At 39.7% G+C, this 26,335-nt stretch overlaps 1 protein-coding gene across 1 annotated transcript in view; it reads left to right on the top strand.

The window, feature by feature from the left end:
- Positions 1-26,335, top strand: part of MAST4 (microtubule associated serine/threonine kinase family member 4) — a gene marked incomplete at its 3' end in the record, with an annotated part of 191,642 nt that overhangs the window by 134,472 nt on the left and 30,835 nt on the right. The window contains exon 2 of the mRNA XM_017537835.2: positions 18,672-18,825. Within this exon, the coding sequence (XP_017393324.2) occupies positions 18,672-18,825 (154 nt within the window). The remainder of the gene's footprint in view (positions 1-18,671; positions 18,826-26,335) is intronic.

Here is a 26,335-nt window from a genome sequence, read left to right as displayed (position 1 = left end):
CGTATCTCTCCATGTGCTTTGATCCCTTCTGTCTTCTACTTCTGGATTCTTTCCATATCTAGGGCACACATTGAAGAGGCTGCTTCATCCTTTGAGGTCCTGTGCTTTTATGGAAAGAACTTTAGGCTCATTAGAGGCTTCTGAGTGATACCTCTACAGGACAAGTCATTCTTTTGTTAATATTGATCACTCCTTACAGCATAACTTCCAAGTCACTCTCTTGACATCGATCAATCAGAGAATTCCTCAGTACTGCTTGAGGCTGATTAGAAAAGAAAAAACTAAAAAGTCCTGCCTGTACCCTGTCTTGCCATTTGTATTCTTTAAGAACGTAGTTCTTGACTTAGTACCGGAAAGGACATGTGAGTTGTTCCAAATTAGAACAGGGTGCATTGTGAGCAAATAGGTCCCCTTGGAACTCCTTATGCTGGATGAACTCTGCAAGGAGAGCTGACAAATTCAACCACAGATTTTTACTGAATGCCTACCCTATCAGTTGAGAAGGGTGATGACAACCCTTAACCCTCAGTGACATAAAGCACAAAGGTTTAATCTTACTCGTGCTTTATATCCATTGTGGGTTAACTGGGGCTCTGCCTGGCAGTGTCCTCACTCTGGGCTAGGCTGACAGAGCAGCCCCCATTTGGAGCAAGCAGTCACTGAAGCAGAGGTAGGTAAGAGTGTTCTGGGGGATCTCACACCCACAGTTAAGTACTTTAACCTGGACAGGACACACCCTGTCTTTTCTCACACTCACTGGTCAGACCTTGTCACCTGGCCCTGTCCAACCACAAAGGGCCAGAGAGTACAGTATTACTGTATGCCCAGAAGGTGGAGAGCCCAACAGAGTCTACTTGGCACTATTGGCTTTCACACATGCTATGTTCCAGGCCCCTCTTCTAACCTCTGGGGATTCATCTGGGAGCAAAACAGACCCAAATCTTTGCCTTCATGAAGCTTATATTCTAATGTGGAAGGGAGATAAGAAGCCAACAAGTAAAGTGTGCAGCGTGTCAGATGCTAGCTACTGCGGAGAAGAATATAGCAGGAGACGGTGAAGAGTGGATTCTGTGTTCCGAACGTGTTTACCGGAGGCCAGCGTAGGTGGCCACGACGCCCTCGTCCTTGTTGAAAATGCTCTGACGTGGGTCTAATTTCTCAGACCTTGATTGTGCTGAATACTTCGCTACTGCCAGGACTTTTGTACCATGAATCACACCATACGTTTAGGCTGTTCATAAATCCCTTTCATCTTATTTCTTTGACATTTTATTTCTAACTTAAGTACCAATGCTGATTAAATTTTTGTTATGAGATACTGTGACTACATAAGACTGAATTGTAAGAAACCTTAAAAGGTTTTTGGTTGATTACTTCCCTCTTTTAGAGCAGTTATTGAAGTCTTAAATTAATGATACCTTCATTGCCATTTTCCTATAGATCTTTTTTTTTTTTTTGCTTAATTGGTTACTGCGATGAGGAGTGCTTTGTTATCGTGCAAAAAGGGCCGTGACTTAAATGCGTTTGTGTGATTTATGTAACAGTCATTCCTAACTTTTCTAAAGTAATTTTTGAGAGTTGAATTTCCTGCTTTTTCCTGTATTCTCATTCATTGTGAAAATGGGGAAATGGCATATAGTTCTCATTTTCAGTGAAATATCATTTATGTAACATAAAGTGTAAAATTATGTTATGCTTCCTTCCTCAGAGGACACCCAGTTGTTTAGGTGCATTTTTCTTCAGTTGTGGGGGCAGCAGTCATTCTCGTTTCATTTCCTTGACCTCTGTATCCCCTGGGGAAGGAATTCTTGGGAGAAAAAGAGGAGATGAGTAACACTGGTTTGCCTCAATCACAAAGGGGTAGAAATAGGTGGTAGAGAATGACTGGGCCCCTTCTTGACCCTGCTCCAAGGAATTTTTGGAAATAGCCCGCCCTCCTCTCTTTTCACATATGTAGAGGCATTTCGACTTTATTCCAGTCGTCTGTTCACTCCCCCTCAACAGCACATGTCTTAACGGCCTGGGGTAGCTGTCATCTAATAATAACATCAAGTATAAGTAGATGTTTATTCATATGACACGTATACCAGGTGTTAAGTATGTCAACCCTTTTGCTCAGTGTTGGGGGCCACACATAAGACATCAGGGTTCAGAGTGGGCAGCGACCCATTAAGGAAGAATGGGATGATGTTTTCCCATGGCAAATGCTAAAACAGAAGAATCAGCTGAGCATTTTTGTACATTGTTTTTTCTGCCAAGCAGGATGTTATTTTCCATCACTCTTTTTTTCATCCTGCTTTTTTGTAGGTGACATTTATTGAGGAACACTCCTCGCTCTCCAAGACATGCTGCTGTTGAAGTTTGTCGCGAATGATTTTTAGGTTTCTTAGTAGTATTATGTTTAGGGCTATCGGGGAATTAATCCATATCCTTGTCTTGGAAATATTGGGAGGTAGTGAGAAGTCACCAAGAGGCATCACTGCCTGAGAGCTGCTAGGCCTGTGGGAGGAACTGAGCGTGGATGTGGGTGGGTGGCTGCTGGAGGACTCATCAGTTGTGGTCTGCATAAAGTCGAAACCCTAAATAAAGTTGAAAGGCCATCTCATCCCTTGAGGAAAGCATTAAAGGCTGATGTAAACTCTTAAAAGAGACAGAGCAGGCTGGTGGAAGGCAGCAGAGAACACGCTGTGAGGCCAGAAAGATTAGGAAGTTGCTGTATGTCTTGGCTGAGAACATTGGCTGATGATGGATCTTGAGGAACACAGTGAAAATGTGCTGTCTCTTAAATTTAAATTATGTTAGCTGTGGAGATTCCTCAAGCAATAGCAATTCCTGCTTGTGGAATGCACAAGTCCACATGGCAAATGCTGTGTTTTTCTACCTTAATATTCTCATTAACCACCATCTGCCAGAAAGAAGGTCCACCGGAGTGCTTGTTTCATCAGCGCTTGGCTCACAGAAGTTTTGCAAATACTCGTTTCCTTTCTCCTTTCTTCTCTCCTATCCGTCAATCTTCCATAGCTTGGCTGTTTGTTTTGGAGGTGATCTTAGGAGGCTTATATAATGCGGAGGTGGAGGAAGTAGAGAAATTGAGCAAGAACATGATTCAAAAAAGAGGGTAGAAAAGAAAGCAGGCCCAGCGGAGCCTCTTGCACCTGTGCAACTTGGATCGGGTACAGTTGTCGCTTCGATCTGTTGGTCTGTGGCTGGGCGACAGTGCTGGTGCTGCCTGTGGGAAGATGGAATGGGAAATGGGATGGGAACTGCATGTGTCTGACAGCTAACCGTGGGTCTCTGATACCTTGGGCAAGTCACTTACAAGCTCCAAAAGCCTCTGTTTCCATATCTGTGAAATGCGGGTGATAATTATCACCACATCAGAGGGTTGTTTTAAAGATCAAATGAGATAATGTTCTGAAAAACACTTAAGATGGTGCCTGGCCTGATTGGAGGAGGGCTGCTAGACGGTGACCATGGAGAAAGGGGACATTGATTACCCCCTTGTTTGCTTTTCCTCAAACATACTGAATGCACTCGGACTTCAGGGCCTTGATATTTGCCATTTCCTTTGCCTGGAAGCTTCCACTCCCTGTACAGCTCACCCCCTTCCTTCCTTTGAGTCTTTGTTCAAATGCCCCCCTCTTCAGATCAGTCTTCTCTAATCACTCATAGGATAGACTAACCCTCGTTCTCTGTCACATCTCCTGCTTTCTTCTTCACAGCCCTTATTACCATCTGAAGAAAGGGACTTTGTTCTGGTCACTGCTATCTGCACAGTGGCCAAGCCATACTTGGCACACAGTAGATGCTCAGTGAATTTATATAAATCAGGCACCCACAAACCTGTTCTGTAAAGGACCAGATAGTAAATATTTTAGGCTTTGTGGGCTCTGTGGTCTCTGCGGCAGCTGCTCAATGCTGCTATAGTAGGCAGCATGTAGACACGACATAAGTGAACGAGTGTGGCTATGGTCCAATAAGATTTTATTCGGCACACAGGCTGTAGTTTGCCAATCCCTGGAATGTCAATAAGAGTGAAGGTCAGGAATGTACCTTTAGTGGATATAGTGGTTTGAGCTCGGTGGGAATGGGGCCTCTCAACAGTGGACTCTAAAGGTGACTGTAACCTTTAGAGAAATATGTGGAATTGGAGGAAAAAGAAACCCGTAGCCTTGGTGGGGAGGCGGCCTGGCTTCTGGCAGCTGTGATGATACTCATGGTCAGGGGATTGGTGTGCTTCACCAGCCAGGCCAGTCAGATGGGCATGTTCTCCTAAATCAGAGCTGTTCTTTCATTTCTTGTGAGCTAATTTTTGTTAATCTTTAAACACTTACATGGCAGGGGAATTCATTGCTGAAAAGCTCTGGATAAGGAGAGGAAATTGAATTGATCTCCTGTTAAGTTCAGGTTTTTATATACTAGAGCCCTAGGTTTATTGAAAGGACAAGCATCTGTACCCCCAGAGCGGAGTGCTGTGTTCTCAGGCAAATTTCAAGCTCACACTTAGAACCTTCCTTTAGCTCTTGTTTCCAGCCTTCCGGTCCACATGCCTTCAATGCAGAGTTGGTCCACCAGTGAGGTGCAGGCAGGAAGGGGAAAATAGACACTTGGAGCGTGGGAGACAGTGCTGGGTCAGATGCTGACCATACAGTTGCTCTCGTGGTTCATCTGCCAGAGTCTATTTTCAGAGTTCTTCAGATGCCAGTGTGTTCACACTTCCCAAGAGGAGGACTGGTTGGCACTCCAGCTCGTTAGGTTGTTCCCTGGGGTCCTTATTTATTGGTGTGTTTTGTTTTTGTCCTTTGGGGGAAAGGAAACAGAATTGCTACTCTTATTGGCTAAGATTCGTTGTAATTTTATTAATAATTTTAGAATACAATTGTTTATAGACGTGATTTAAAAAAAAACAAAAAGGAATGTGATAGAGCTCTCAAAGCTCCCAAGCACTCTTCCAGCTGCTGCCTTGGCCTTATTTAGGCAGCCCCACCCAGTCCTTGGGGGCTGCCTGGAAGACTCAAGGGACTCTTGACAATGAGTTATTTTCTGTTTTTACCACACTGTGGCTTCTGCTGAATACTTCTTTTAGTGGAGTTGTGAACTCGTACCCAAGGGCAAAATCTTTTCCTTTCCTGATTGCATGTGAACATGGGGACATCTCGAGTAACCTTGTGCTCTTGCAGCCTACAGGAGAGTTTTCTTCTGGCAAGTGGATGAGTCAGGCCTCTTTGGAGACAGAGCTTGTCATCAAGAACAAATACACAGAGGAGGTTTCAGGGATGGTTGGTCAGCTCATCAGAATTCAGAGTACAGTGTAATCAAGTTGCTCACATGCTCATAACAGGGCAAATAGAATAGGAAGAAAAGTTCAAGTAGATTTGTTTTCTAGGGAATCTGTCAAGCTATTAATTGTGAATAATGGCTTGCACTCTGAATGTACTCTCACTTCAGGGCCTTGATATTTGCTGATTTCCTGGCCTGGAAGCCTCCACCCCTGTGCAGCTCACCAGCTTCCTTCCTTTGGGTCTTTGTTCAAATGCCCCCTCTTCAGAGCAGCCTTCCCTCATCCCTCATATGATAGAGCCACCCTCGTGCTCTGTTTTATTTCCTGTTTTCTTCTTCACACCCCTTTCTTCTGTTTTTCTCATTGCATTTCCCACGTCTTCTCTTCCTCCTCATGTGTGTGTTTCTGCCGTTTTCTCCTTCCTCTTTTTCTCTAGTTCATGTTGCCTCACGAGGTTGACAGGTCAACCTGGCCTGTCTCTTGAGGACTGAGAATTCAGGTGGGGAACTTTGCCTTGGGATTCAGCTCGGGATGGTGTGACCTAGGAAGAGGGAAGCTGGGGTGTCAATGCCATTACCTAAAGTTTTAAAGCAAGCCCTAAGTCCAGGGTGTGCCTCCCACAGAGGTGGGGCAGGCATTTGGAAGTGCTTTGGGCAGTCTGGCGGCACAGGCCTGGCACTGGGTCAGAGTCCAGTCCTCAACAGGCTGCGTTTCAGAGGCAGCAGTCTGTCAGTACAGGACGCTGGGCACTAGGTAGCCCCCAGACCTGGAGTTCTGGGGACACAGGGCAGGGAGACTAGTTATGGAGAGTCAGAGACTCAGCCCAGGAAAACAGGGAGGATAGCAGGACAGAGACCCAGTCAGATAGAATTCAGGGATAAGACAGATTTGTGCTGAGCCAGGGTGGGGGCTGTTGATTTAAGGTCTTGGAATTTTAAAATTTGTTCTTGTGGATTATACTTAAAATTATTGATTAATAAATATTAAAATTGCATATTATGTATTGTTTTGGCTAAGAGGGAGATGATTGGTCTTCGATTCTACGGCAGGACACAACCTCGAACAGAAAGAGGAGAGGACACAGCTCTGGGGAACTTGGGAGCTAAGCAGGGCATTGCATTTTCTGAACATCTCTTATTTGGCCACTTTCTTCTCTTTCCTCTTCCTTTCTCTCTCCTTTATCCCTCAGTCATTCCCTCCTCTTTCTTTGCCATTACTTTCATGTTCTCTGGTTATTTTTCCCTTTAAGAAGAAATAAAGCTGATAAGATAGCTCACATGGCCCAGTGCCACTCCGTCCCCTGGAGCTGTTTCACCCTCTTACATTTGCCAGTTGCTCAGTGGTTGTCTTTCTGAATGATTTCCATTTTAACCACGTGGGGCCCCTGAGCTGCTGAGAATTCGTGACTCTTGGTTCTTAAGAATGCTTTCCTTAAGAACAGTTATTTTGCCTCTTGGGTTAGAGCTATCCACTGTAGAGTTCCTCAAACAGCTCGTTTTTCCTCTTAATATGAAGTCATGAAATGAATATTAATTTTTAGCATTTGTCCAGTTAAAGAGTTTAAACATTATTTTATAAGAAGTATGTATTAGTTCTTGCACTGCTATAAAGAAATATGAGTAATTTTCAAGGAAAAGAGGTTTAATTGGCTCATGGTTCCGCAGGCTGTGCAGGAAGCATGGCAGCTTCTGCTTCTGATGAGGCCTCAGGAAACCTACAGTCATGAAGGAAGGTGAAGGGGAAGCAATGTATGTCTTACATGGAAAGAACAGGAGCAAGGGGATGCTCTATACTCTTAAACAACTAGATCTCAGGATAAATAACACTGTCACAAGAACAGCACGCATGGACACAGGGAGGGGAGCACTACACACTGGGGTCTTTTGGGGAGAAATAGGGGAGGGACGGTGGGGGGTGGAGAGTTGGGGAGAGATAGCAAGGGGAGAGATGCCAGATGTAGGTGATGGGGAGGAAGGCAGCAAATCATACTGCCACGTGTGTACCTATGCAACAATCTTGCATGTTCTTCACATGTACCCCAAAACCTAAAATGCAATAAAATAAATTAAAAAAAAAAAAAAAAAGAACAGCACGTAGAGAATGGCGCTAACCCATTCATGAAGGATCCACCCCCATGATAGTCACTTCCCACCAATCTCCTCCTCCAACACTGGGGATTGTAATTCAACATGAGATTTGGGTGGGGATACAGATTTAAACCATATCAAAGAGTTTATTTTAAAGGTGGTTTCCAGAAACTTGTATAAAGTTTATTTTTGGCTTCAATACATGTTACTGAGCAGAAGGTCAACAACTGATTATTTTCCTTTATAGTTCTGAAAAAATGTACTAGGCTAAGAAAGGGTAAGGAAGGGGAAGAGAATAAACAATTGAGAGTCTTTTTGATATCAGATATGATCCCAGGAGCTATATATTGACCATTAATTGACCAATATCCTTTGAGGAGGATATAATTTTCCTTATTTTATAGATGAAATTAAAATTTGTTCACCTTTATATAGCTGATAAGTGGCTGAAAGAAGTCCCAGCTGTGGGCTTGCCTCAGACCACCGCCTTCCTCCTTGCCACTGTTCTTTGATTCTTTTGGGTGGTGGGATGTGATGAGCTGCACGATGCCTTCAGCATCTGGTCCACAGGAAGCAGTTGCTGCCTAAAGTATGGTAGATGTTTAGGATCTTAAAGGCCCATATTATGATGTGTGGTGCCTATGGGGTGGGGAGAGACTGCTCTTTCTCTCTTATCTCTTAGAACGTGGTGGATGGATTTGAAAAGCCCCAAATCAGAAGGAAACTTGTTATAACATGTGTTAGGTAACACTAATTATAAATTATTCAATCGATCATTGATTAATGATCAATATACAGCTCCTTACTGCTCTGTGCTCCTTCCTGGACTGGCTTCTGGGTGCCTGAAAAGACTATAATCTATAAGAGTAAATGCAATTCAAAGCATTAAGCAATACCAGCATTGCCCTGCAAACAAGGCAAGGAAAATAATTTATTAGGTGCTGGACCACAGCTTTCCTCAAAGCTGCAGAGTTGCTTGTACCTGACTCCCGACATTTGCCATGTTGTCTTCATGGTTGTGGTTTTGTGTCTGTGGACTTGGATGGAAGTGCCCTGAGGAAGATGACTGTATCTTTTCTGCATTCTAGCTTTAACCCTTAGCACAATGTCTACTCCATAGTAGACATTTGGGTAAACAAATTTTTTCTAAAGCAACTCTGGGTTGACAGAGTATGTAGGAATAGAAAACTAGAGGCAATCATACACTTGATTGTAACAGAGGGATGAATACTGAGGGACTGCAGGAAGCACAGCATGTAGGCAGTAGATTGTGGGTATAGAAATGTGGGGTCTGCACCCATCGTTTATGTACCAGTCATCTTTCTAAATCTGGGCAGTTCGTTTGACTTGTCTGGGCCTCCATCTTCCAGTAAAACCAAGAATTTAGATTGCAGATGATTTTTGGTCCTTTCCACTGCTTAACATCTTGTGATTCTGTAATTTTCACTTAAAAGTTGCCACTATAGAAACCCTAGAAACTACTTGTATAGTCAGCCAATTAGGATTGAACTGGATCATTTGGATTGGTTGACAGCAGGTTCCAAGAATTCTGTCTTTGTGAAGTCTTCTCAGACTGGGGATGTAAGAGAAGGTTAAGGTTGACTTTCCAAGGCTTTGGGCACCTTGCCACAGTGAGACTTTCTCTGGGACACAGTCTGGAACAGAGGAAGAAACATGGGCTTTGGAGTTGGGCATCTAGGCTTGATTTCTTGCAGTTCCTCCTAATGAGCTGAGAGCTGTGAAGGATTCATCTTTCTGGATCCGTTTCCTCTTTGTAAAATGGGAATAAAAATTCTGCCTAGTAGGTAGTCTACTTTTTCCCCATAGCTGGAAGCAGGCACATAATGTCACATTTTGTGGCATCATGTGGGAATATTCCCCTCTGACTTTAAATGGAAGGAAGATGACTGGTGAGCAGCGTATTCTCTTCCTGCTTGTTAAACATGGTCAGACTCTTTAGTTCTGCTGCTGATGGGGATGTGATGGTATCGGGAATTTAATGACTGCAGATAAGTAAACAACTCCAGGTATAGATCACACACCTCAATAAAGGTCAAGGAAACATCTAGAATATTAAAGTGACAGGAAAACAGGTGATGTATATGCAAAGTCAAATTCGTATTTTCCGTGTTCTCCCAGTGTCATTGCTCCTAAAGTAAACTTTGAGAAGGGAGTCATAATCTGAAAACTGTGCACAAAGTGCCATGTTTTAAAAATAACTATAAAATATTAGCTCTATTTATTTTTTTTTTTACATTTTGAGACTGTTGAATTCATTGCTTAATCACAGGCAGTTGCAGTTAAATGCCTACAGTGTGGCGCTCTGTCCTTGGGGCTGTGATGAAATTGTATTGCTGGTGGTAGATGTATGCATGTGTATTATGCATGTGTGGTTATGTGTAGAGCAAAGAAATCGACTTTCTTGAAGTTTAGTTGACAGACAATCGTGAGATAGCAATATCAAAGTGCTAATTTACATACTTCTCTTGGAAGGGAACAAAGAAAATCAATTCTCTTAAGAAATGAAACTAGTGATACAGCTCTGTTTATGTGAATGCCATTGTAGTTTGATCTAATACTGTACTTTAGGATGTTTCTGAAACAATTTTTATATTTCTATTGAAATTTGTGATTCAAAGAATTAATTATAAAACCAAAGATGGAAAATGATATTGGTATCTAGTACATCTTCCAGTTTAAATACATTCTATTGATGCATTCTTTTTTTAAAAAAAAAAATGGACATTTATTGAGAAAGTGAATTGCAGTGAACAGTTAAATAGTTTGAGTAAATTGATGTTGCTAAGCAAATTATTTGCTTACCAAATCTTTGGTGACATGAACAATTTTTGCTTAGATTTTATCTGTGCTCTTCCTCTGTCCTGCTTCCTGTTCTCAAAAGGTTTTAGGATGGCCTACAGTGACACATAACTTAGCAAAGTGACACACTTGAAAACAGCTGAAGAGAGACAGAAAAAAGAGTGAGTGTAAGGCAGGGGTTATCAACAGTGACATTGCTGATGCTTTGAGCTGGATTATTCTTTGTTGTGGGAAGCTATCCTATGCGTTGCAGGAAAATTTAGCCTCCCTGGCCTGTAGCCAACCCAAGTTGCGACAATCAAAAATAGGTTGAGTCATTTCCCCATCTCTTCTGAAGGGTAAGGGGGTGGAGGGGAAATCATCGTGAGTTTAGAACTGCTGGCTTAGAGGGTAAAGTGAAATCTGGACCAAGGTTAGCACAGCAGATGGATCCATGAAGTCTCAGTTGGACATAGGACATGCTATGCCTGTTGGCGATGGGCTGTGGGCTTTGCCTGGGGATTTCTAAGGACTGAAATAGAGAAACATGACTGGTTATGTGGGTCACAGGGTTCCCAGTATAAAAACAGTCCTAGTTCATGGAACTGAAAGGATTTTCTCCAGATGTTTTTCCACCCCAACTCCAGTGAAGCTCCCAGTGGGCAGGGATTTTTGTCTGTTTTGTTCTTTGCTGTTTTGTGAACTGCTGTGCCCAGAGGAATACCTGACACACAGTTGCTTAATAAATATCTATAAAAAGAGATGGCTCTTCACAAGGAAGGATGCTGTGCAATATAGGCCCTTCTTTACATGTTTGTAGGAACAGAGTGGCAGGATTTATAGGACCGTTTCTTATAGTATCATTAAATGAAAGAATGCATTCCAAGTGGCATAATCCAGTGTGAATGTCAGCAAAATCAATTAAATAGGTCCCAGGACGCTGTGGTCTAGGACTGTAGAGGTCTTAGTGGTCTGACTGAATCTACAGATAGATTTTAAGATGCTAGGAAAGGGGCCTTGCATATTCTTCGGGCACTGCAGAGAATAATAAATGTTTTTCTATTCTTTGCGTGGTGTAGAACAGGTAAGAGTGCCTGAGATGGGCCACTCAGGAGGGCCAGTTAAATAGAGCTGCAGGTTGTACCAGATGTCAGGCCAAGGGATAGTGCTGCAGGTTGTACCAGATATTGGCCTAGGGTGATAGTGACATTTATCAGTATCACTTGTTACTGAGTGCTTCCGTGTGCCAGCTCTTTTCATGCATCATCTCTCTGCATGTCCAGTCTCAGAGTTCCCTCTTGCCCAGGACATGACGTTGGGATTCTGTTCCTGGCAATTTCCACTGAGGCTAGGTTCCTCACCACTGTACTGGTCCACCTCATGCCGAAAACATAGCTGCAGACACCCATAGCATAGGCGATCATGCCCTGCGCTCTGGAGTACAGATGTGAGCGTGACAGCCTGAAATGATGTGAAAGCAATTTAAATCAAATTCTCACTTGAGCCATAAAAACAAAACACAAACCAAAACCTTGGTACAATCGTAAAGAGTTTAATTTCCTCGTGAACCATCGATGATGATGTACACTCATAGAGACGTTTGCCTGGACAACAAAATGACTTTGTATAGGAGAATGATAATAGTAACCACAGCTGACATTCATGGTGTATTTCCTTTGTCCCAGGCACTGTCTTAGGTGCTTCACATATATGTACTCTCTTCATCCTCACTACCACCTCAGGAGTTAGATATTTGTTACTAACTTCTTGTGGTTGAGCAAGCAGGCACAGAAATAGTTAAATATCTTAATTAGTATAGTAAGTATTGGCCCTCATCTGAGCTCCTAACTGCTGTGGAATTAGTATGAATCCAATAATGAGTGTTTTAACTCTAGAAGTCTGTTCTATCAAATTTTAAAATATTGATTGTAGGCTTTGGTTTAAAAGTAAATAAAATCCAATTTTGAAATAAAGTCATTTCAGGTTGCCAGTTTGATTCTTTATTGGGTGGCAGGAATGAGAGAAAGAGAGCAGTTAATTGGGGTTACAAGCATAGTCTCTGCAGTTTTATAATCATTCATCTATTTTTATATCTTTGGTTTCTTAAAATATTTAATATCAAGAAACAGAATAACTGAACAATGTCTTCATAATCTATGTTGCTAATCTGTCTCTTTCTCTTTTTTTTTTAAGCATAAAGACTTTACTGGTGAGCCTCTCATTATGTATGCAGATGACATTGGTGATCCCTTTGAACTAATGAACTTTGGCCTTAGGGCACATACATTCTGGATGAGTCTTTAAAATGCATGTGCCACATCTTGGGAATGAATGCGGGCTTACAGAAAAGAGGAGTGGAGTAGGAAAAGGCTGGATGGATTTGGACAAGTAAATATACTAGCAGGGATATAGTCAAAACGTTGAATAGTTAATTATTGAGGGATTCGCTTTGGAGGTAACTGTGTTCAAAAATTGGCATATTAGTTTGGTATATGGAACAGGTTCTTTCAAACTATGTGGTTTGCCATAATCTAAGGGTCTTTTCCATACATGAAGTGTTCAGTTTTGTTAAAATACTAGAGGCTCACTTTAGTTTCCAGTATGTCACCTTGAATAACATTTAATATAATTTTAATCTATTTTTTTAAATAATTAAAGCCCTTTATGGTATGTTTTCTATTTTTTTCCTGTTATATTTTAAAGTAAATACCAGACATTTGCAATTCATTTGCTCTTTCCACAAATATTTACAGGTGCCTTTTATGTAGTCTGCTGTATTCTAGGGATACAGAAGTGGACAAAACAACATAGTGCATAATTTGATGTAACTTTAATTTTAGCAGAGGGAGAACAGCAAGAAACAAGCACAAAAAATCTCATATGTCATGTGGTGATAGTTGCTCTGAAGAAAAGTAAGAACAGGGAATAAAGGTTGGGTGTGCTATTTTACATAGGCATTTACAGAGGGCATCCCAGGAAGAGTGACATTTGAATAGAGACCCAGAGGACAGAGGGGGCACAGTAGCTAATATCTGGAATATGTCGCAGGTAGAGGAAATGATAAATGTAAGGTCCTGGGTGAGAAGATGCCTGGGGCATCCAGGGCCTGCCAAGGGACCAAGCTGGATCAAGTGGAGTGGTAGGAGCTGGGACTAGGGAGGAGGAGTCCAGCAGTGGAAGTGGAGCATCTGGCTTAATGGTTTAGAAGGGCCACTGCTGTGGTGCTGAGAGGATGGAAGCACAGAGACCTCTTGGGATGCTATTGCAAGAGAGAAGGGGATGGCAGGGACAAGGGTGGTAGCCATAGAAATGGTGAAGTGATTTTGGATGTATTTTGGAATTTGAGACTGGAGGATTTACTGGTTTGGTATGGAGTACGAAAGAGAAGTTAAGAATGACTGAAAGGTTTTGTGACCTGAGTGGCTAGAGAAAATGGAATTGCCATTTACTGAAATTGGAAAAATCTTTCTCTTCCTGCCTGTAATGACCATTGTTAATATTTAAAAATTATGAATTACAGAACCCATGTGCTTGGGAATAGAAGTGTCTGGAAATGAGGCCGGAGAAAATTGTCAGTTAAAAGGCTGAAAGTTCTGTGTTCGTGGATAGTTCTAGCATGCCTTTTTATAGACAGATGGATGGTATTACTAGGGCATATAGCCATAGATAAAGAAATCTGTGGTCCATGTTTGCAGATGGTTGTGATGGTGATGGTGGGGACACTAAGCAAAATGAGACTGAGGCTTGTAAATGATGTGCCTTCACTTTTACTTTTAAAATTTATTCTTTTAATTTAAAAATAAAAAATAAAATTCTACATAGGCATATACATCATAAAATCTTAAAATATGTATATATTATGGAATGGCTAAGTCAAGCTAATTAATATATGTATTATATATATTAGTTAATATATATTAATATATGTATTGCCTCACATGCTTATCATTTTGGGGGTGCGAAAACACTTAAATCTACTATCAGTGATTTTCAAGAATATAATACATTGCTATTAAATATTAGCTATGTGCTTTAAATCTTCATTGATATGGTGAAGCCACAGTGCCATCGTGGAGGATTCATTTTTTTCTCAGCATGATAATTTGTAAATAGTGTAGATAATTTGTAATAGGTGTAGAATTCTAGTGATCACCATTTCTATAGAACTGACAATTTTGGAAACTTTTAATACACCTTTTATCCCTTAAAATGCTAACATGTTTCCTGTGATAAACTGCTAGCAAGAGTGGGTGTACATCCCTCACTTTAGGTGGTATACTATGCCCCTGTCTGACTTCTTCTTTCAATAGTATGTAAAAGAACCTCTTCCAACTTTTCTATGGCTCTTGTTGGAACTAAGGAGGTTGTAAGAACTAACATAGTAAGTTTTAAGCAAATCCAGTAACCACAAATCAGTGTTTGCTATTGGTGCATGAGGTAAGGTCATATTGCTATTTCAATCCAGGATACTATGTGGCCAGCAGCATGTAGGTGACCATGGAGTAGTGTAACCCGGGGGACAGGAGGTGCTCACTGTTCCCTGATTGGATATGTTTTTTCACAGGTCCTTGGGCTCTCACTCACCCAGTAATGGGTAGGAGAACCTGGTGGTGTGGTGATATTGTTCAAGTAAATATTGGACCCAAAGAGTTTTGCAGAAAAGCGATTTATTAGGCTGAGAGAGAGAGAAAGAGAAGTAGTGGGAGAGAGAGAGGGCCTCTCACACTGTCACGGGAGGGGATCCAGAGATGGAGTCCGCACAGGTAAGGGGCAGGGGGACTTTTAATCTGGGAGTTACTCCCACCCCGTTCAAGCCCTTGTCCCATGAGAGGAGTTCCCTCAAACTTCCGCTGCAGTGATTGATCTTTGACTTTGACATCAGATTGGCTGTCGCGCCCACAACAGAGCTCTTCCTTCCAGGGCTTTTTGTGGGTTTTTCTAAACAAAGGAAGCTTACCTGGGCAGTTTACCTTTCCTGTGCATGCGAAAGTTAGACAAAGAACTCTAGGCTCCCGGATGGAGATGTGAAAGAAGGCAGGTAGGGCATGTCACTGGGAAGTTCTTGCCTTTGAAACCCCGCCCCTTGTGGACCCGGGGAAAAAAAGTTAATACAGTCCCTCAGTAGGACCTGGCCCTCTAAGAGTACACGGCTTGCTTAGGGAGAGGAACCACAAGTGTTTGAAGTAAGGATATGAGGCCCAGGCTTAGATGCTCTTGAACATCAGTGAACGTTGCAAGACAGCCTCTGTCTTTAGTTCGATTCCTTGTAATAGGAAGACTTTGGGAGTCTGGAAAAGTTGGAATACATTAAAATGAAATTATTTAAAGGACAAAGTCCAAAGTGACATGTTTGATGTCTACCATAAGCTCTAGGGTGTGATGAAATGTTTTTAAAGGGATTGTGAGTATTTGAATCAGGACAAAAAATGAAAAATAAATTGCAGGGCTGCAGCAGACCATTTTTAGAAGCTTTGACTAATTGTAGAAAGAATAGTAAAGCCAGTGACAACAGAGCAAATTTGGAAAAATGATCTATTTTGAGAGAGCCCTGTTGGGAGTGTGATTTGATGTGAAGAAGGAAATGGGATCTGGAGCATTGCACTCTGCTTATAGGTTTTCTGCTCATACTGTGCTGAAAACATTTGCAGCCCTCACAGTTCACTGCCTCAATTTTCCCAGATTTAAAATAATACTCCCTTCTTGGGTTGTGATTTTGATTAAAAACCCTGGCTTATGGACTAATAGCTCATGTCTCTGTATGTGTGATGTGTGATAAATTAGATTTTCCCCCCTTTTTCTCTATACTTTCTCCTTGATTTCCTTCTCTTTCTTCCACATTTGTTTCGTCTTTCATGGCTTTGTTGGAAATATGTAAGAAAATTGCCTCCTTCCTATTTAGGAATTATCTTCTTTCCTCTGCTTGTTTTTTTTTACCCTCTGTTAATCTGTGATACAGCAGTCTTCCCCAGAGTAATTAATTGTAATTCTATAAGCTGAAAAAATTTAACTTCAGGTGAAAAGTAGCAGAAGCTGATGAACCTTAAATGAGAAATATTTGTATTTTATGCAGCTGCCACTCATAATTAAGAGGAAATATCTAAGTAGAACGGATCCTAACTTGCTTGATTGCTTTGCAGAGTGGGCATCCATGCTTAGTACATTTACTAGGACTACTAAATAGTAGCTGCTATGGAACATTTTGTTCAATGTCTGTGGCACATTGCCACCTTGTGGCTGCAAGTTTGTCTTGTAATGTAAAAGCAAATTTTTAATGTTAAGTCTACCTCATATAATCTTATGTTACATTTTTTTCCTAGTGTTTATACTTTACCTTGCTCACAAAAGATTTGAGACCCCACATAAGAGTACATAGGATATGGCATAAGAGAACCTAAGAGAATACTCTTGTTCTTAGAAGAGGCATGTTGAAGTATTGGGGGGTGAAGAATCATACTACCCGCAACCAAGTCAACCGTTCATGTGTGAAGAAAAGGAGAGAGAGCAAAAGCAGTGTGGCAAAAGGTTTACAACTCTCCATTGAGAATATCGGTGTTTACTGCGCTGTTCCTGTAACTTTCCTGTAGTTGCCAATGTTTTTCTGAAAAGCTTCAAAGTTGAGAAAATTGGCAGAAAAAATAATTGGGGTAAGAGCACAAAATGGAGCCAAGAAAGAGGCAAAAAATAACCTCTACATTCTGTAATGATCTGACTCCAGATTGAACCCAGCAATTTGGTTCTGCTTTTTCTAGAGACTAGACTGAAAATTCTCCTTGGAGGCCCTGCTAGGTAGGACACTATGTAATGAACACCCATCCTTGACGAATTCCTTATGATAAGTACAGCTCTGCATTTGAAAGGGTGTTTTTTTGTTTGTTTGTTTGTTTGTTTTTCTTTTTTCCCAAGTGCACTCTGGAGTCCCTTTTTCCTGCGCATCTGGCTTTGATCTTGGAGTGGATGGGCAGCCAGTTCTTCAAGGGCCTCTCACTGAAGTACTGACCTGCAATGGGCGTGAGATGGTACTTACTTACAGAGTAGTGCTTGAAATCGAGGTGTTAGGTGTTACTAATGAACGCAACTGTGCTGAAGGGAATCTTTTAGTAGCTGAACCGATGAGGTCTGTTCTATCTCAGCCAACTTGGGAAGGGTTGCTCATAAACAGGATCAAATTTCTTTTTGTACAATAGTTTTTATTTTGTTTATTTCTATTTATTTAATTATTTTTTATTATTTATTTTTTGAGATAGTGTCTTACTCTGTTGCTCAGGCTGGAGTGCAGTGCTGCAATCATGGCTCACTGTAGCCTTGACTTCCTGGGCTCAACAGAGTCTCCTGCCTCGGCTTCTCAAAATGCTGGGATTATAAACATGAGCCACTGCACCCAGCCTGTGCAGTGACTTTGAATATGATGCAGTGCATAGACAGACGAATGGATGACCTAGTCTCTAGATTTCTATTTGTTATAAATACATCCATGATAAACTTAACCTGAAAAAAAATCAGACAGGTATAACCAGGTGACCACCTCTTTTCCCTATGAAAAAAAAAAAACAAATCTCAGTGAAACAGCTTTTAAAATGCCCAGCTTTGAATAATGTTACTTGGCTTTTCTGTTTTTTAATTTCTACAAAGTTAACCTTTTTTCTGTACTTTTTTGAGAGATCTTTAATCTAACTGGACGTACACATGAATATTTTCGCCCTTTATAACTATCTAGACACATATTCATATGTACTTACTTGAAGGTGAACATTTTAGAAGGTATGGCTCTATTAAGTATGAGAGGCTTTCTTAAAAAAACAGGCAGATCTTGAAATAACTGTTGTGACATAAGGGATTCTTTTGTAGAAAGCTTTCTCTTGAAGTGTCTTTGATTTCTCTCATTCTTGTGACAGATTTTCTTTTAAAAAGCTATAAGGTGATGTAGGGATGTATTGATTTCCATTAAGGGCTAGGGTGCTTAGGAATTTCTCTCCCGTACAACACATATTTGTGAGCAATATGTGAATTTTCTTTTGTGACCAACTAAAGAGAGTGATCTACTGCTTCTCCGTAGAACAACAATCTTCAATTTTGGGGGAGACCAAGTATAGAAAGACCTATTTTATATAGTAACCTAGGATATACACACATACACCTATAACTGAATAAAAGATTTCATGAAACAATACTTTCTCTTTCTTCATTGGACTCTGATAATTTGTATTCTATTGCATTAAGAAACACCAGTCACAATCTACCAAACCTGACTTCATGACCCACTAATATGCTGTGACCCATAGTTTGAAAAACACTGCTGTCAAGATTTTGCAGCAATCCAGACTCTCTTTCAGATGGAAGTCATGACAAAGAAATTCTGAATTCTCTAAGGTAGCCAAATTAAACACAGGGTTGGGAGAATGGGGTTTGGAGAAGGAAAAGAAAGGAAGAAAGTGTGAATGATTGGTCTTCCATTCTAGGCTGTGTTGATGTCCTAGTCAGTGATGCCATTCTTCCTCTTTCTGCAGCTTGACCACATATTATCCCCTCCACCCATGCCGTTTCGGAAATGCAGCAACCCAGATGTGGCTTCTGGCCCTGGAAAATCACTGAAGTATAACAGACAGCTGAGTGAGGATGGAAGACAGCTAAGGCGAGGGAGCCTGGGAGGAGCCCTGACTGGTGAGTCGTGGTGGCTGGGTTGAGAGAAGGAATTGCGTTTCTCGTACAGGGTCCTGCGTGGCCCCAGCGTTCCACATGTGATCCACCTGCTTAAGAATGAGTCTGCCTCTGCAGAACATTTCATAAAAATCTTATCCAATTCAAAAACCAGTTAAATTGATAATTTTATTAGTAAACTTTGCTGAAATATAATTTACATGCAATGACTTATCCCCAGTTTTAAGTGTACATTTGGATGGATTTTTGGAAATTTATACCTCAGTTTACTGCCTTGATCAGGATATAAAATGTTTTCTTTGTTGTTCCTAATCAAACCCACCCGATACTCCCACCCTCAACGCCAAATCCTTGGCCCTAGACAGCCATAGATCTGTTCTCTGTCATTATAGATTAGATTGACCTTCACAAGGGGTTTATATTAATGGAAGCATAGAGAGCCTACTCCTTTGTGTCTGGCTGCTTTTGCTCAGTGTGATGTTTTTAAGATTCACCCATGTTGCCGTGCGTATTAGTAGCATATGTTTAATTTTAAATGAATAGGTTCTAGTGTTCTATACTACTTTAGGATAACTATAGTTAACAATTATATATACTTTCAAATAGCTAGATAAGTATATTGAATGTTCCTAACACAAAGAAATGATAAATATTTGAGATGATGGATATGCTAATTACTCTGATCTGATCACTATACATTATATGATCGAAAGAGCACTAGTACCTGATGAATGTGTATAAATTATTCTTTGTTAATAAAAGTAAAATTAGAAAAGAAACTGCCAAATGGTTTTCTAAAATTGTGCCATTTTACATTCATGACTGGTATGGATGAATGACCCAATTGCTAGGAGTTCTTGCTAACCTGTGGTATTACCAGTTTTTAAAATTGTAGCCATTTTCAGTGGTATATAGATGTATCACATTATGGTTTTATTTATGTTTCCTTGGTGACTAGAGGATATAGAACATCCTTTCATGTGCTTATTGGACAGTTATTTGTATTTTGTGAAGTATTGGTTCAATTCTTTCACCCCTTTTTAAATTTCATTGTTAAAATTGTGAAATTTTCAAGTTCAGAAAACTCACAAATTATTTTTGACTTGCAAAATAGCCAAAGTAAAATAAGTTAAAGCATAGCTTTTAAAAAGTAACTCACCATTTAAAATTTTACATTATTAAGTTTAGCTATACGTCACTGAAAGCTTCATTTCTTTTAGTTCATCAGAGTGCTTTTTCCTCTACATAGAAATATTTTTAGGGAAATTTGTTTCTGAAAATTCCCAAGCAGAGTTTTTTTTTACATATGATGGTCTTGTCTACCAGTTTAAAAATGGCCTGGAAAATAAGTTGAATTACTCATTTTTTTGGAGAACTATGGCTTTTTGACTTTTGGAGATTAAATTTCTGCGAACAGAGTGCTTCTGCCACATGATTAGTGGAGTCTAGGATATCTGACCTAGTGTGCCACACTGCTGGAACAAAGGGCAAAACGACCTCAGGTCAAGAGGGAGAAATTCATCAAAAAAAAAAAAAAAAAAAAAAAAAAATTGCTGCAGTTCAAGTTTGAAGGCAAATCTTTTCCCTTGAGTTTACTGATACTTTTCAGGATATTTTTCTTTGCTTTCCTTTTATAAGTGCAGACTATTTGCTTTTAAAAGTAGGAGATCCCAAAGATTATTCTAAATCTTACAGGTAAGAAAATTAAATCTCAAAGGTTAAAAGACTCATTCTCTGATTAATTTCACTTAGGAAATTTACTTACCTTGATTCAACGATTTTCGACAGATAGGAGACACACTAATTGTTTTATCCACTTTTGCTAAAGCAGTTTACATAAAGGTTTAAAATAATGCAAGAGTATGGCTGTTGATGCAGATATATGATCTCAAACGTGAAATTCGGCCTTTAGCTTTGAAAATAAATAGCTGGGCTTGATTCTCTTGTCATAATTTTAACAGCTCTAGCAAGTTTATCCTTATACAATTACTTTGCTACACAACTATTTTTGGGAACTAAATCTTTGGTCAGATAACTTTTTAAATGCTTAATAATCCTTAGAAAAGCTAAAAAAAAAAATCCATTGAACATCAGCCTGTTTTTGAAGATAACTCCTTGAAAGTTATATTAGAATGTAAAAAAAAAACAACCATTTTTAATTGTTCCTCTAGATACTTTAGCTGAAGATTTAATGAAATAATATATACCAAGTAGCTAGTCCAATGATAGGAGCTATTAGTATTATGTGCATAACTAATTGAATTTGGGGGGATTTGGTGTTGATGGGTACATGAGCTCACAGAAATCAGTTTGGTATCCTTATCGACTGGATTCCTGCTTTGTGTTAGGCGCTGTGTTCATGTCAGGCTAGTGTCAGATGTTGTAACTCAGAGAAGACGGTATCTTCCCTGAACTTTAAAAAATGTGTTTTCCACTAGTTTTAGGTAACTGTAAATAATCACATGTGGTCTCACCTTGGGACATACCCTGTTGCTAAACTTAAGTCATACTGGTTTTTCCATTAGAGGCCCATGCCTGATCTAATCTGTTACTTAATGAGTGATCACTTTCTCATTGTTTTACTTTGTTTTAATCCAAGGATCTTTTCTTTGGTAGTATTCTACTTTCCTTAAAACAAAGATTTTTAGTTTTTATAGTTGGACAATTTTGCCAACCAGTAATCCTTGATAAGTTTCACTAGACTTTTAGCTGTTTGAGAGGAAGATCTGTGATCAATTTATATATTTACTCCTAATAATGATAGCTAACATTAAAATCTTACTGTGTAGCAGGCATTATGTTTAGGGAATTTTATTTATTGACTTATTTAATCCTTACATCTCTATGTGTCTATGAGGGAGACACTGTTATCCCATTTTACACATGAGAACACTGAGGCACAGGCAGGTTGAGTAACTTCCTCGAGGTCACAGTGCTCACCACAGCAGAGCCAGGATTTGAACCCAGGCATCATGGCTCCAGAGTTCATGCTCACAACTGCCGCACTGTTCCTAGCATCATTAGTACCTAGTAAGTTTTAAATAAACTCTTAATTCCAGCAGTATTAATTGCAGTGACTCTTACATGGGAAAATTTCTTCACTCAGTTGGAATTTGTGGCTGACTCAATCTGTACAGCTCCCAGTTGTTTAATTACAAAATAAAGTAAAACTAGGCAATTAGTACATATTTAAAACCTTAAAATTTACACATTGGTTAACACAGAAATTTGACTGCTCAGAATTCATCACAAGGAAATAGTTGTATGTCAAGAGAATTAACCTTAGTTATATCTAAAGCAGCACCATTTATAATAATTAAAATTTCATATTATGTAAATAGCTGACAAATGAATACTGATTAAACATATTATGGTATGCACATAAAATGGAAAACAGTTGTGACATTAAAAGTCATATTATAAAAAAACATGTTTTGATATTGAAAAAGACTCACAATATATTAATGTGAGATTCCATTGTTAAATGGTTTCATAGTGTCTCATGCTTCCTAAGACTTGCTATATTTGTAATTAAATAATTGTATACAGACGGTCCCTCACTTACTATGGTTTGGCTTTTGACTTTTCAACTTTATGATGAGTTTAGTGGGGTATTAAATGCATTATTGACTTAGGATTTCTTTTACTTCTGATGGCGGGTTTATCTGGATGTAAATGTAACCCCACTGTAAGATGAGGAGCATCTGTCTTTAATGAGGAGGAGGAAAACAATTACTTTCTGCTAAGGAATTTTCTCAAAATGGAGTGATGGTTGAGTAGGCTCTCTTTAAAAATGGGCAAGTGAAGGATGCTATGGCATTTTTATACCCTGCAGCTTAATCCATGAGATAGTTTGTGAGCCCGAGTTTTTCTGCGGCATTTGGTGGTATCTCAGTCAGCAACGGTAATGTTGCATAACTGCAAGCATCTCAAGGGTAGACAACAATAAGTATTTCTTTTCTTGTTCACATGGCTACACATCAGTTGGGGTTTGGTTGTAGGTCGCTCTGGGCCATATTGGGCTTGGTTCCAGGATGCAGTTTGGGTCCAGATTGCTCTATGTGTCTATCTTCTTCCTTTGGTAGCTTCTACCAGCAGCTACCAAAGGCATCCTCTCCTGGTGAAAGACAGGAGCATGAGAGGGCAAGTTCTCCTGTACAGCCACATTTCAAGGTTCTGCTCGTATCATGTCTGCTAATTTTATATTGGCTAAAGCAAAAAGCACAGTCAACCCTGGAGTCAAGGAGTAGACGCACACTTCATCTTGATACCTTGGCCAGGATGCAGGTAGTCATGTGCCACATAAAGTCATTTTGGTCAGTGATGGGCTGTATGTGTGATAATGGGCCCAAAACATTATAATGAAACTGGAAAACTATTGCATGGTAATGTCTTCCTGATCCTGACTCTGCGTAGGCCTGGGCTAATGTATTTGTGTCTTAGTTTTTAACCAAAAATGTTTGAAAGAAAAAATAGAAAAAAATCTTACAGAATAAGGATATAAAAAACAAAATATTTTTGCACCGGTCTACAGTGTGTTTGTATTTTAGGGTGAGTGTTATTACAAAAGTCAGAAAGTTTAAGAAGTTTATAAAGTAAAAGTTACAGTAGGCTAAGGTTAATTTATTATTGAAGAAAGAGAAATATTTTTTATAAATTCAGTGTAACCTAGGTGTACATTGTTTATAAAGTCTACAGTAATGTCCTGGGCCTTCACATTCAGTTACCACTCACTGACTCACCCATAGAAACTTCTAGTCCTGCAAACTCTATTCATGGCAAGTGCCCTATACAGGTATACCACTTTTTATCTTTTCTTTAATATTTTTAAGGTAGCTTCTCTGTGTTTAGACACGCACATACTGATCATTGTGTTGCAGTCGCCTACAGTATTAAGTGCAGTTGCACACTGTACACATTTGCAGCCTAGGAGCAATAGGCTATACCCTGTAGTTTGGGTGCATAGTAGGCTGCACCATCTAAGCTTGTGTAAGTACACCCTATGATGTTTGCACAATGACAGAATTGCCTAAGGAAGCACTTCTCAGAATGTATTCTTTTTGCTAAACAATGCATGACTGTATGCACAGCTGTCCCTCAGTATCCCCAGATTCCAGATTCCAGGATACTACAGTTGGTAGTTGCTCAAGTCACTTATATAAATTTGTGTAGTATTTGCATGTAACCTATGCATATCCTCTTGTAAATTTTAAATCATCTCTAGATGATTTATATCACCTAATACAATGTAAATATTAATATTCTGTAGTTGTTATATACTGCATTTTAACATTTGTATTATTTTTATCATATCATTATTTTTGTTTTTTCCAAATATGTTTGATCCACAGTTAGTTGAATCTGGATGTGAGAGCTGACTATCATGCAGTTACGGGGGAGTACAGAATCGGAGCTGTAGTACAGATCATTCCGTTTATTCTGGTTAGCTTCTTTAGAAAAAATCTTTTACAATAAAATATTTTATTTACCTATTTTTAAGTTTCAAAGTAATTTGTGTTCAATGTAGACAATTTAGAAAATATAGACCACGATAATGAAAAAGCCCAAAACCCCATAATTTCACTATGCATAGACACTCATGATTGAAATGTTCACATTTTCTTCCTTAACTAAACTTTTGAATCACTAAGGGCATTAGATTAAAGATGAGAAAATAAGCAGGGCCTTTTTCGCAGGGCTGGCATTTAAACAACAGACCTGGAGCTTACTATGCACATTACTGCCTGGATTTCTTTTTTATTTTGGAGGCTGATGTGTTTCCTGTCTTGAAGGTCCACAGCTTGCTAAATAGGCACCTAGAAGGCTTGTGTTAACATTGACTGAGCTTTGGAGCCCCCTGATGAGGAAGTGGAGCATTATTCTAATCATTATACAGACCCTTAAGTCTGGGCATGGATATTGTTGGTAGTGTGCCTGACAGTTCACAGTGAGGAAGCTGCAGAATGAGGGACAGAATCCCAGGATCTTGAATCCTGGCTTCTTGATATGCAAATGCACGCCCCAAATCCTTGTCCTGCGTTCCACAGCTGTGATGTATGTTGCAGCCTTAACAGCCAGAAAATGAGTGCTGCTTTTTTCCCCATGAAGAGAGTTGTTTTTTTTTCCCCCCAAATGTTTGGGTTGGTTGGAATGTAAAAGAAAGACAAAAATCTATATATGTGTATAACATGTACATAATAATAAGAAATCAGCTTTGTAGACAATATAAACTAGAATCTTAATAAAGCCGTTAGAATCATGATGTTCTCTCTTGGGAAGAAAGTTGAGAGGGTTTTCTTTTTTGGACTATGGAAATCAATTTGGAATAAAATCTGAAAATTTTTAAAAAGGCATTTTTGAGTGTCTTTTTTTTTTTTTTATTTGAAGAGAGAAAGGAATGATACAATCCCAGAAAACATTCTTTACTTTAAGATTAACCTGGAAGCCATTGCTTTTAAGTACTGTGTAGTACCTAATGGGTTTGTCATCCTAAAGCCCTCCTTACCTTAGTGGGCAAGGCTGAAATAATTCAGATTAAAGATAATTTATATAAGGTATGGCTGTTTTAGGGGTAGCTTCGGTATTTTCTAAATATCACACCTAAATACAACTTAAACTCTCCTATACACTCTAGATTTCTTCAGTTTTGTAACACCATCAAAAGAATGTCTGTATAAAAATGGTGTGTGTTAAGATAACACACACGTGCTATGACAAGCAAACCAGAAAATATCAATGGCTTACCACAACAGTAGTTTATTTCTTGCTCGTGTAGTACTTCAAAGTAAATGTTTGGGTTCGTAGGCAACTTTCTTCCCATGGTGACTCAGGGATCCACATTCCATCTTCTGGTTTTGTTCTTCTTAATAGCCTTGAGGTACCGTGTTTCTAGTTGGCAGAAGTGGAAAGAGAGAGGAGAAACCCTTCTGACTTCTTAAAAGTCCCAGCCTGGAAGAGACATGCTCATTTTACTTTCTATTCTTTTAGAAAGATCTAATCATATGGTCACAGATGAATGCAAGGGGCATGTGTGTGTGTGTTGGCAGCAGATGCCAGGGAAATATGGTCCTTGCTGGCCTTGCCTCAGCATTCAGCTAGACAAGAGATGGGGGAGCAGGGCACATACTAAGTCAGGAAAGACTGGGAGAGAAACAGATTTTAACAAAAGCACAGGATATGATGAATTCCATTTGGGATATGTTTGAAATGCCCGATGAGACATGCTAAAAAGGCATGTCAGGTAGAACTGTGGAATCACAGAAGGAGAGAAGCATCTTCAGAGGAGGAAATGATGGCAAACCATATATTGGCTGCATGTCAGAGAGTAAGATGAGGACAAGAAAGTCTCATTGGATGGGACAGTGTCGTCGCTGAGCAGTCTTGGTCCTGGAGATAGTATTAGGGTTCTCTAGAGGGACAGAACTAGTAGAATATACACATATATATATATATATATGTATATATATATATATATACATATATATATATATATATAGAGAGAGAGAGAGAGAGA

The sequence above is a fragment of the Cebus imitator genome, unplaced genomic scaffold, assembly GCF_001604975.1.
Source record: "Cebus imitator isolate Cc_AM_T3 unplaced genomic scaffold, Cebus_imitator-1.0 Scaffold107, whole genome shotgun sequence".
Lineage (NCBI taxonomy): Eukaryota > Metazoa > Chordata > Mammalia > Primates > Cebidae > Cebus > Cebus imitator.
Note: the sequence above shows the minus strand (reverse complement) of the source record. Positions and strands in the feature narration are given on the sequence as shown.